The sequence below is a fragment of the Scleropages formosus genome, chromosome 4 (assembly GCF_900964775.1).
Source record: "Scleropages formosus chromosome 4, fSclFor1.1, whole genome shotgun sequence".
Lineage (NCBI taxonomy): Eukaryota > Metazoa > Chordata > Actinopteri > Osteoglossiformes > Osteoglossidae > Scleropages > Scleropages formosus.
The window spans coordinates 9,965,259-9,978,470 of record NC_041809.1 but is presented as its reverse complement, the minus strand read 5'-3'; the positions used below and the strand labels follow the sequence as shown (position 1 = coordinate 9,978,470).

The following is a 13,212-nucleotide window of genomic DNA, read 5'->3' as shown; positions in this document are numbered from 1 at the left end:
GAAGCAAAACATTTTCTTTTTCTCTGTCGTAGTCTCTCTCTTTATAAATGTGCAGACGTGTTTTTTGAAATGCAGCAGCTTCTGTGTAGAAGTTTAACTCCTTCAAGTTTCGGAAGCTCAGCAGTGACTCAGGTCGGAAAACAGTGAATGAAAAGTCCATTTGATCAGGGAGAAATTTTATATTGTTTTGTATTTGTGCTGCGCCTCACCATATGGTACTGTTCCCGTCAAAAACATTTCTCATGATGCAGGCAGGATGTAAACTTAACTCTCCTGTATTCGCTCCTCGAATGTTCATATCTGAATTTAAAAGCAATGGTATTTTAAACCGTCCTACATAATAGCTCAGTGTCTTTGCATTCCATCTTAATTCCACCTTTTGTATTTACAGTAACTTCTTGTAATTTGGTGTGTAAAGTACTATTATGGTTGTGTCAGTCTTCTGTAATGTTCATATTTTCTATTGTTCTTCGCCTTCTCAGGTAAGATGAAAACCATCGCTTCGTTATTCACTATTTAGATGAGGTTTTTACAGTCCTTTGTTTCGCAACTGCCAGATTTTAGCTGTTTGGTGCAGTATGTACATAAATTCTCACTTTTTCCCTCAGTCCTGGGAGCAGATCACCCTGTGCTTTTTAAAGAGCTTAATTAGCCAAGTACTTGGCAATTAAGAATGTGTTAATTGGCCTAGCCCAGCAAGTAGTGGTCCAATATCCTTCAAGGTCTGCTCCCTTGATGGCCGTACATATACGGACACTGCCTCCGAACTTCTGCCACGTAAAAGCACATTTTTTCTCATGAGTATGGTGCAGCATAGGGACTGTTTCATCGGCTCACTTTCAGACCCATTGCTTAGATCACTCAGTATACGGAGCTTTTTTTCTTTTCATTATTCTGCTTTACTGACAATACTAAATATCAGAAGATGCCACTGAGATATTTAATATTATTATTAATAAGAATAATCTCAGTTATTCAGTCATCACTCAGTTCTACTTTAAGTTTTATATTGCAGATTAAAACAACTTTCAGTGAAGTATTTCTCAGTTTAGTTCTTCTACACTTATCTTTGTCACTCTGTCCACATCATATGGATTTGAGTCATGTTCAAGCTGTCTTGATGAGTAGGTAGACAGACTTTTTGCTGAAACTAATTGAAAATGCATATTCATTACACGTGTTGGAATGCAGGTTTTTTTTCCCGTTTGACCAAATTGTTTTGAATAACTCCATGGAATACGAGTCACGTCATGTTACAGACATAGTACTGTTATTGTTTTACATCGGGTTTCTTCAAAAGTTTTACATTTCCTGATTTCACATATCATGAATCTCTTCAGTATTTTTACATATTCTGCTGCAATTTACCTGTATTGGTGCACTGTGTTTATGGTGATCAAGCAGCCTGCATCAGCAATGGCTCTCCACAGAGATCCATCACAGTATGAATGAACATTTTTGTTTTATTGTAGGTTCCTCTGCTCATTCCGTGCCACCGAGTGATCGCCAGCAATGGTCAAATTGGAAATTACATGGGCGGTCAAGGTAACCACTTGAAACAGTGGCTGCTGGCCCATGAGAAGGCCAACATGTAAAAGATAAAATGTGGTCTGATTTCTCCCCACATCCTTCCTGGCTTCTGTCTCTTCAGCACAAGTTATCACAGTTTGCGATATTAATGTTTTCTTTTTTTTTGTTTGGTAATTATTTCAGTGTTATACTAAATAGTGTATGTTTTTAATTTTAATCTTGGGAGTCTTAAAAGTTCTGTTTTTCCCCAAAGTTCCGAAAATCTTCTACTACTTTTAATGTCGTTCGAATAATGTTTGTTTGGGAAATGGGGCCTGTTTTTTCTTCTTTTCTTTTTTTGTGTTTTTTCTGTGGAACCTATTAAGTTATGACACAATTTGCAGAAACAAGTCCAGCTTGATTGATGTGAGCCAGGTGAGACAAGCATTTTGATGTATTTTCACTTTTCCACTGATTCTTGTTATTCAAGCCTTCTGGGACCTAATGTGATTATTTACAATATTGCACTATGTTTGCTGTTTGCATGTACTTTTGATTTAAAAAATAAATAAATAAATAAAACTGCAAAATGACAAACATTTGTGCTTGGTGAAGCCTGTGTTTGTAATTCAAAGAAATAATTTATTTTTCAACTCTGCCATGAGAGAGTATGACATTTTTGTATGTTTATTTGTGATTTACAATGTCCACTTTCATAAATGTTTATATCAGTGCAAAATCATGGGTGTGTATTTCACAGTATAAGAATTTAAAAGTAGAATAAAATTTGATGAAAACATTCTCATATATATATATATATATATATATATATGGGTGCCATGGACTGACAGTCAGATTTCAACTTTGTCAGATGTTGTTTTAGAAAGGTTTAGTAAAAATGTGTTTGGTGTGACATTTGCAGAACATGCAGGATGGTGCCGCCTGCATGCTTTGCTGTACGTTGACTTTCCTCCCGGCTCAGAGTATGCGCACGTCTCCCTTCGTGTTCTGTGTACTTTCCAACAGAGGGCACTGCGGTTTGCTGGAATCAAATGCACATGTTTTATAGTAAACATTTAAGTAAATAAGTACACAGCTTCTCTATTCCAACATTTAAAAAGTTGGCCTTGCCTTGTATCTGACACTTTAACCAAAATCACCTTGCAGCTTTATTTTACCCATTTATCCAGCTGGGTATTTTCCTGGAGCAAATCAAGGTAATTACCTTTCTCAAGGGTACAATAGCAGTGGTACAAGTGTGACTAAAGTGGGCAACCTCTCGGTTACTGTTCCTCCTCCATATTCATTGTGCCACCTGCTGCTGCTGTTGGCTTTGAATCCCAGCTAACATTCCAGCTCCGCTCTGATGTACCTGCTGAATATATTTATGTACAGTTATGTGGAGGATTCTGGAGCATACGGACAGGTAGATGAAGAATGGCCCATTTTCAGATGCAGGTATCAGTGGTGTCAGATGGTGCCTGGACTAAGCACTAACACCAGAGGTAATGAAGGTTGTGGTGACACCACATCCACTTTGAGGGGTTCTGTTTTATTCCCCTGCTTTTTATCTTCATTTATTGTCTTCTTTTCACTTGGATTTTCTTTTCAGTGTGAGACAAACTTTCGCAATGCATTTTCAAAAATGACCATACATTTTTATTAGAAAATTTTGTATTTAACTTTCATAGGTAGAATGTAACAAAAGCAAGGGAATAAGTTTAATGAAAGCCACTGAGCAGCACATTGCTCGCTCGGAGCACACTGCTCTCATTACATTTCTGTTGTTAAAATCAACCGATGCTGGAGACCACCATCGTAAATCATGTTAGACACACCCCTGCTCACGTGCACCAGTAATTGGCAGCCCTTAAGATGCACCCATGTCTTCCGTGAAATCCCATCCATTTTTCCATATAGATATATATATGCATTCACAGAAGTTTCTTGAGGCCTCCCCCTTGTCTCCATGGACGTGCCATTTAGATCATTATTAGTAATAATATAGTATATGGCAATGACCAAGAGGTGTGTAAGTGTGTATCACATAAGATGTAGCTTCTCATCTGACAGCATGTCAGATTGCCTCCCAACACTCACCATGTGGGGAGAAAGTGCGCCGTTAGCCCGACACGCCAGAAGAATATGATTTGCAAAAAGATAGCCATGTCCGTTAGGCTCTGAACCAGGCTTTCTCCTGACCGATCCGATTTCCTCCCCCTCCCGTCCCCAACTCCCTTTGAACCGCTGACACAGAGTCGCCGCGCAGCCGGGCACGACAGCTGGCTCGGCGGCATCTAATACCGACACACGCTGCTTTAGCCCATTTCCACAGAGAAAGATAATGAAAGATTCAAAAAATAATATTTACCCGGGCCCCACTACCTTTGTAATGAAATGGATGCCCTTGACCGTGAAGATAACTGGATATGTATTTTATTTTAATACAGAAGAAAGTGGCAGAAAAAGGTGCCTTTGTCGCTTTGAAAAGAGTTTGTGGGTCACTGTTTTGTTTTCCTCTTGGTGTTCTCCAGTGATCCATCGTTATAACAGACCTTTTTTTTTTTTCTTTATGTGTCTGTTATCTGATGAGGTAATGTGTGTTTGGAAAGCGGACTGGTGAGGTAATGCATATTTCCAAGGAAGGGCAGAGAAATCTCTGCAGTATCCTGCTGAACTACTATGGGAACATCGTTCAAGATCTTGCATTCGATGAAATCCGAGTGAAGGAAAATCTACTTAATGTATGTATGTAAAGGTATTTTGGATATGTTTGGGAGTGCGAACTAAAATTGGTTTGGCGTAAGGAGAGGAAAAACAGGAAGCAAAATGATAGTGAGGATTTGGATATCTGAAGATTTTATATTTATTCATTGAGCCAATATTTTTTCTCCAGTGGAATTTGAAGTGTAAGCTATTACATTTACTTTATTTATCCATTTATACAGTTGCGTTATTCTTACAGGAGAAAGTTAAATTCTACATTTATTTATTTAGCTGACACTTTTCGCAAACAAACATTAGTGATTAAAGATTACAAGTTTAGGGAAAAGCAGAACATATAGGACTCAAAACATTAAAATTAAAACATACATTATTTAGTATAAAACTGAAATAATCACCAAAGCAACAGAGTGTTAAGCCACCTCCAATTATTTACCCGGTTATAGATCTGGGCAATTTTACTGCAGCAATTTAGAGTTAAGTATCCTGCTCAGGTATATTACAGCAGGTAGTGCGATTTGAACCCTGGTCCTTTGAATGCAAACCTGAAGCTCTAACAACTACATTACCTGCTGCCCCTTTTGTTATGAATACAATTGCAGGGGCGACACAAAGGTTTTTGGTGGAATCCATAAAGTCTGCTTTGGGTTACTCATTTCATACACTTCAATCCATGTCTTATAAAGCAATATTTCTCCTGCCACTGTGTCATCTGGTGGTGAAATGCTTAGAGCCATTGCCTTGAAGTAAATGTTCTGGGTTTGAATCCAACTCCCACTATAGTAACTTTAATCAAGGTTATTAACCTATGTTGAGAACCTAAAACCTCCCCAACTTAAAAGATTGTAAGTAGCTTAGTATGCAGACCTATACTAACCAAGTGCAAGCTGCTTTGAGGGAAAATGCCAGATTAATGAATAACTATCATAGTAAATGACAGGGATCCTCTTTTTCTACAGCATATTGTGAGGAGTCCTGTTATGTTTGTTAAAGTGACTTTTTCAGATCCTTGCTGCCACGCACGGGACTGCTGGTCCTAACACACCTGTCAGTTAACACACATGCCAGCATGTCCCTCAACAAAAGTTTATAACGGTGGAGAGGAAAAAGGCGTTTGTTTGGGATTTATTTTCCAAGCAGTAAGGTGAAAATTGAAGCCAACGTGCTGCCGTGACGTCTGTGACTGATGAAGGCAAACCACCAACAATATTGTTTGATGGAAAGCCAATTGTATTATAGGTTCCAGTGCCGTAAAATATTTTTGTTGTTGTTTAAATTGTTATGAAAACAGGATAATAGGGTTTTCACAAGTTCGGTAATGTGTTTAGTTTTGCTGCCTTGTGCATCCCTTAGGAAATTAGAACGTATAGAAAATGCGTTTTGCTCTTAATTTACTTTCTTATTTTTTCACAGTTGGTTCTCCTCCAGAGATGAAACTTTTTTGCTTTCTGAAACCTTCCAGGGCTGGTAGCCAACTAATAATTCACAATTTTATCATTCAATCTTTGCGTTATGAAACGGTAGTCTTCACATTTGGGAGATGCAGGAGCATTATTAACGAATAACTAAAGTCAGTTTAATTTTTCCCTTTAAAAAAAAAAACATCATCTGGTTTCTGTTATGAAAACCTACAATTTTTAAGTTTCCAAATGAATACATTTAATACAATAAATAAGTAAAGCTTTTTTTAATTTCCATTTTGTCCACACATCAAAGATTAAATCAGTGGGTAATTGTATATTTAATAGGTTTATTTATTACAGTCAACAGTTCTCGCTTTGCAGTGTATGACCATATAAAATAAATCATGTACAAACTCCTCTATAAAACTAGTCCAGGTGTGATTCATAGGTCATACTTAGAGCTTTATGTATTTGAAATACAGTATATGCAGAGAGCATCAAATTCCATGTAGAAGAAAACTGTAAATGTTTAATTCCCTGGAACAGTACTTAAGTAAAGCAAGACCGAGTGGTAACATGGAGGAATGTGGAGGGTCCTCAGTTGTTATGACTGCTTGATAAATCTTCTCGAGTCAGAGTAACTTTGGTTTACTTCATTACGATGATCTTGAGATAAATTGCACATATCTCTTAGTACATTGTAAGCTGTCCACCACCTGTGTAAGGGTTGACATTAGACAGACATTAGGCATCACTGAGCCAAACTGAATAAGCATCAAAGTGGGCTTTTTTGCCAAAACACACCTCTACCCAAATATGCAATTTTTTTTTTTTTTTTAACCTAATCCATGACAAATTATTGCATTGATTAGAATATGTTAAAGCTTTAATCTTTCAGCATGCAAAGCCAGTACAGACAACGGCATTCCAGAGCTGAAGTTGACAAATAAACAGAGCGCGTATTAGCTAATTAACTGACTGGCAGCCAGGCTTGTCCATGGTAACGATGGTTGGCACAGATGCGGCTTGCCAAAGTGACAGTAATCACACTGTGTATGTCAGGGCACCATAAGCCTGATGCTCAAGGTTTTTTAATGTTTTTATTTTCATTTTTAGAATTTTTTTTAGTTCAACACTTTTCTACAGCGGTCTTGTTTTTGTGGAGGGCAGCGCTTGTCTTGCTCTAAATTTTCGTTCTCCACGTCTTTCAAGCCGCCATTCGAGAATCACGACGAAGCGCAAGGCCGCCTGAAAACCCGCCAAATTGATACAGCAACGCAGTTAACAGGATCATTAACCCCCGGCTCTGAATTCTTTGGACATCGCGTGCATGTACTGAAGAGCAGATTGCACGAACAGGCTGACGGTTACCAGCTAGCTCGGCAGCACCGGGGCGAAAAAACTGCCATCTTCCTGTGGATTTACAGCTGCCACTTCTGCCACTTCAATTAGCTCCACAGCACACAGATGTTGCTTAAATGTTGCCGCTAATGATACTGCAATAAGCGTAAGATTCATGCCACATTCGGAGGGAAGTAAATTTCTCAAGTGGCACAATTAAAGTGAAAATATTAGGCACGGGAAATTTGGCAGTTCACAGGCTTCGGAAAGGGCTCCAGCTCTTAAATAATGGCTACGCCACCTATTCAGCTTCTTGCTGTGGCGCTGAGAAATTGTGAAACATGGTGGGTATTTGCATGGCGGCGGTGTTTCGTCAGCGGCCGTAAACAGCACGGTGATAATGACAAGAAATAAATACTAGATGTGATGTCTTTGCGTTTGCATTTTGCATTACAATGCAATACATAAATAAGGATGATACATATGTGGCATTTTTTAAATGAATAAGACAACAGAAAAGCTCTAATAACTGGCTGCAGTATGGAAATCTCCAGCAAAATATATCTGCTCCGTTAGATTTTACGGCTTTATCGTGCCTATGAAGAGAAAATCTCAGAAATTGAAACAGTGCAGCTATTAGTTGCTTTAATATCTGCACGCCATTTTATACCGTGATATCAAAATCTTTACCTTATTTTATATTACCATGGTTAGAGCAGTGAAGAACACTGGAGTGTGCAGTTCACCTTATCAAAGCTCTTCATCAAGCACATTGTTATTGTAAAACTTTACTTAACACTTTACTTATTGTAACATACTTTTTTTTAACCTTTAGTAAATAATTTATAGTTCTCTTCTTGAAACGTGTACTGAGTACTAACATATTTTTATCTAAGGCAGTCACAATTTAACATTTTTGCAGCTGTTTTGGAGCACAGCTGTTTTCTAAACAGTAATACTGAAGGCAGGACTGTAGTATTTACTGACTTGTAACATTCTTTTTATTTTGTTATATCTTCAGAAAAACTGAAACGTTTTTTGATTTACGTCCATTTCACTTCTGTCCTGCTGTAAATTATTTTGCTGATGTGTCTTTTATTTTTTGACAAAAGTCTCATTGATGCTGAGAAATGCATAGCTGTTGTAAGGCAACTGTCCTCCGCTTGACTTTTGCTAGTCAGTTTCATTTACACTGATTTATTTAGCAGACGCTTTTCTCCAGAGCAACTTCCAATGAACACTATGTAGTGTTATCAGCCCACACACCTTTTCCACCAAGGTGACTTACACTGCTAGATACACTACTTACACTGGGTCACTTATCCATACATCAGTGCATCACACTCTCAATCACTCACACACTATGGGTGAAGCTTAACAGCATGTCTTTGGACTGTGGGAGGAAACCAGAGCACCCAGAAGAAAACTCACACAGACGTGGGGAGAACATGCAAACTCCACACAGACTGAGCAGGGATCAACCCCATGTCCTCTCGCATCACCCAGGAGCGGTGAGACAGCAGCTCTACTCGCTCTGCCACCATGCTGCCCGAATTTCAGTCAGTTTGTTTTTCCAGGCAACCCCCCATTGATAGCTTTCTTGCACAGCTCTGGACTACAGTAGTATGTGATTTTCTTCTGGATTATTTAAGATCACGTCTGGCAAATGTCACTTTATTTTCTTTATAGAGAAGGGACATTGCTTTGCAACTGGCCTCAGAACTGAAAAATAGCAATATCCTTCTACTTTGACATTACATTAGCAGACCTTACAGACAGCATGGGGAGTTTAGGAAGGGGAAAAATGGTTTATGGTTCTTACTAATAAGAAGGTATAACATTGATCATTTTTATATCTTTCTTACAGGACATTTTTAACTTGTTCTGCATCCAGATGTACCAATTTATGCAGTTGGATGTTTTACTGGAATATCAGAAAATAAGGATCTATTGTAGGACTTTATCTGGTTCTTGAATCTGTACGCTTCATCATAAAAGATCATATTTGTGTGCTACCTACTGCTTTGTGCAGCACATGTCTGAAAAAAGGGTCAATTAGCACGGATTGCTTTAATGGCTTTTTGTAGGCATGAGTATTAGTTATGTGTTCGTCTTTATTTTTTTCACCATATTCATCACAGGAACGCATATAGATTACAAATTAGATATAGATCATTAGATCATCTGTAGTACAGCAACAGTCGTTAGATTAATTCTCACCAAGAAGGACACAGCAAACATTTCACCCCCTTTTTTTTCCTTCATCCATGGAAACTGTGTCAGTGGGCTGGAGGAAAAAAACCAATCCAGATAAAAGTCTTCTGTGACCTGAATGAAGGCTTTATTTCTTTGTATTACCTTTCCTAATTCCCACAATGCGCAGCCATTGTGACTTTATCAACAGGGGCTTTTCATTGACTTTTTTATTGTTGAAACTGTCTTTTATGTGTGCTATCACTTATACAAAAGCTGCCCCCTGAATAATACAGGAACAGATCAGTAACATCGCCATGCGTGGAATCTGAGCGGTCTGGAAAGCATTTTGGTTCCTTTCAGACTGACAACCACAAGAAAAATGCAAATTCGGGAGTATGTTGCAAAGAATCACTTCCCTCAAAGCCGTAAAAATTGTTAATGTTGTTATAACCAGTGCACCTACTATTTGTTTTGAAGGTATACACTTGAAAAAGTAATGTTGTGCAAGATAAATTCAAGTCAAATGTGTTAAAATGTTTTTTTTTTTTTTTTTTTTTCTTTTTTTTGGACTGTTCCTTTATCTGACAGTATGTCGGAAAGGCCAGTAGTCGATATCCAGCATGTTGATTCATGGAACAAGTGGTGTCGGCTTTCTGCTATGTCGGCCAATGGGAGGGAGGCTCATTGGACATGCATGGAGATTGCTGTGGGTACAGACACTGGATCTGCAAAACAAAGATTATGCTATGAGGCGGGAATGCGGCGGAAGCGATATCGTGCTTTGGCAAAACCAAACTATCCTGCTGCTCCAAAACGTAGTGTCTTAGTGTTGCCCAGAACATCTGCCAGGTCTCTCCAAAAGCAGTGCACATTCATACAGCCTAACCCAGAATCGTAATCACATCAGTTTTACAACAGATTGTGTCAAGATTTATATCAAGCTTCAGGTCATTTTCACAGTACTTCACAAGTTGCTGTGTTCAGTTGTGTCTTCATTATACTACAATACAGTGAGAAGTGTATCAATTCCACATACGTGTATTTCTTATATCATTTGCTGTATATTCAATAATATCACATTGCAGATTGCATGCTCCCTTGGCAAGTTTAAAGTACATTTTCGACGTTTTGTAAATGAATTATTGTATTTTAGTGAAGTCTGAAATTAAAGTATTTGCAAATTCTGGTGTGTAACATCAATCATTGTCTCAGTTACTGTGTTTCTCTGGTTTATGATTCACAAGTAGTGAACTGCAGTACATGTGACCCACCACTGTTTGTTTGTGAAAGAGTAATTCTCTTTGAAAACATCTTAAGATGTTGAACATTTGCTTTCAGATGGACTGCCGTCCTGTCCAGTGTGGCTGGATGGATGTTACTTCACCTGATTTGAATGGACTTATATCAGTAAACGAGCTGATGCCCAAAATTATCATTATAGGAGCTATTATTACAAAGTATGGTGCAAATGGCCAGGAAACATTCAACAAATTATTCTCCTACTGTTCTGCCATTTGTATTTCATAATAGATATGAAAGGTTTTTCAACACTTATTTTAAAGGTTAATAATAACAAGGTGTGTAATATGCTGGACACAGATATAGTGCGACTGAGAAAGTTCACGCTAGTTTTATTCATGATTTGCTCAGGGGCAGATGTTTAGTGGCACCTATCAGTACTTTTGAAAAGGATATTCTGGTCAAAGACATCGATTGATCGGCACGCAACACTGGAAGTGGTCAAAAATGATTATCGTTATTAACTGATATTTTAGCACAAGGGAGAGTTTAATTAAAAGTAGCAATTTTTTCAATAAACAGGAAGGTATTGTCAGAAAGAGGGGAAAGGACACTCAAAAGGTCTGCTGTCCTATTCATGTGTTGCTTAAAATTGAGCTAAAACCTGCCTATCACACATGGAAATCACCCACAGAGGGTAAGGAATCACAAAAGATTACATTAAAAAAATTATTCTTTGCAATATTGTCGCTTCTGCCATCAGCCCACCCTCATTATCTCCAGTACCATGAGACGCAGGAACGATGGTGACATAATAAGCTACCAAAACACCAATACAGCCTTTTCATGTGCTCTTAATTGTATTTATTCTGTTGAAAGATGATTATGGAGACAGTCTTGATGAGAAATTGACTTTTTTTTTTTTTCTTTTTTCACAGATTCACTATCCAGGGCCACTCTTAAAGCCAGATAAGATGTATAGTTGTTTTAAAGAGCCAAGGCTATTCTTCCAGCACCTTTATATTGCTCTCGTTGACCCAGTTGATGAGTATGGATTTCACAAGGTCCTTTTCAGTATTCAAACTATAAAAGGTTTGAACTGATACCACCCATCATAGACAAAAGGTAACCTTCCCCCTTTTCAGTGCATTGATTCTTTATTAACGGGGAGGTTTAATGTAATGAAACAAGGCATTAGGCTAAAACACGACTTGAGTGAGCTGAATAATCTTTTGAAAGCTTGCAAGAACTTAAAAGGTTGTTCTCCAGTAATTGCCACAAGCTCAGAGACATTAATATAAAATGCTGAGCAAATTGTAATCAATCAAATTAAATGAGTGAAAATTGGTTAATATCACTGTGGAGACATTTGCTCTATGCATTATTATAGAAATCACATTGGACTTAATTCAGATCTTGATCATTTTATTTGTACTCGGACTGTGTGTTTGTCAGAGACCATAACTGGTCTCATTTGCACATGACTGAGTAATGAGTGTTGATTAGCATCTGTGCATAAAGTTCTGCTCTGTTTTCAATGCCTTTTTTTAGACAGTCTTCTTTGGCAGCTGTAGCTTGAGAAATTCTCTTTACATTTCGCTACTTGACATATTTGCTTGTATTTTAGTACATTTTGTTTATGCTATCAGTCAGGTTTCTGTTTTTTGTGGTCCAGTCTTTTTTCCAGTGATTTTCAGCTCCTGTCATTATTCCAGTCTTACTCCCACTAAGACTGCTTAAAACTGTCACGTTGCACTCAACTCAGGTTCGAATCATACCTCCTGCTGTAGTACCCTTGAGCAAGGTACTTATCCTGAATTTATATACTAGGAAGTACTCAACTGTAAGAAATGGTAAATAGTTTCTCAACATTGTAAATTACTTTGCAGAAAAATGGTAACTATACGAATTAATGTAAATGCATATAAATTTCACATCTTATTACAGAATACTTTATTCTTTCTAGGAGGGAACAAGTAGTGTACACTCAGACCAACCAAGTACCATGTTGCAATGCTATTCCACATGGTGATAGTTTGCCTAGTTATTTAATAATTGTTTAATCTTTATGGGTACAGTCTGTTTTAAACCTTATTGGTGCAATGCTTTATCTTGCAATAACAACTAAAGTTATGATGCAGACATGTTACTTATGAAATAATGAATTTTTAGACTACATTTACCACAGGCCTCACTCATGTGGCATATGTGCAGCTGTCATGGAAAATATGTGGGTTATCATATAAGTTATTGATGCACATTTGTTTGTGTCAGGGCTTCGTACTTGGTAACAGTTGACCAAGGAACTGTGAGACAAGTACCGGGCCTAAGAATTAACGCGCACAATTCTGGACTCATAAATCCCTTCTGCTCGGTTAGATGACACTGACAGTCTGTGCCTTCATTTTATGTGTCTCTTGAGGTGTGTGTCTGTGAGCCATTACTGTTCACAGAGGCAGCTGAAATTCTTAAAGCAGAATAGATTGCCCTGCACAAGGGCAGCAGGACTTTGAGGCATGGTCTACCCCTGTACCCTCTACATATATTATACTATATTGAAAGCTTCATTATTTCCTATTTAATATCTTTGAATGTGCAAATTAAACTGATATATGACAGTCTCATGAGGTAAATGTATATTTCTACTAAAATGAAAATCTTTTATATGTTAAGCACATCTTTTAATTACATAAGTATGAGTCCTTGCTTTTACTACTTCAGTTACATATGTATGGACATGGTTTATTGTGACGTTGTAATGTTCCAGCTGAAGGTGTTTTTAATATTTTGAATGTCTTTT

General features: G+C 37.8%; 1 protein-coding gene across 1 annotated transcript in view; it reads left to right on the top strand.

The window, feature by feature from the left end:
- Positions 1-2,095, top strand: part of LOC108932891 (methylated-DNA--protein-cysteine methyltransferase) — a 43,036-nt gene extending 40,941 nt beyond the window's left edge. Inside the window, exon 5 of the mRNA XM_018749594.2 lies at positions 1,473-2,095. Within this exon, the coding sequence (XP_018605110.2) occupies positions 1,473-1,595 (123 nt within the window). The 3' untranslated portion in view covers positions 1,596-2,095. The remainder of the gene's footprint in view (positions 1-1,472) is intronic.
- Positions 2,096-13,212: the final 11,117 nt, after the last annotated feature.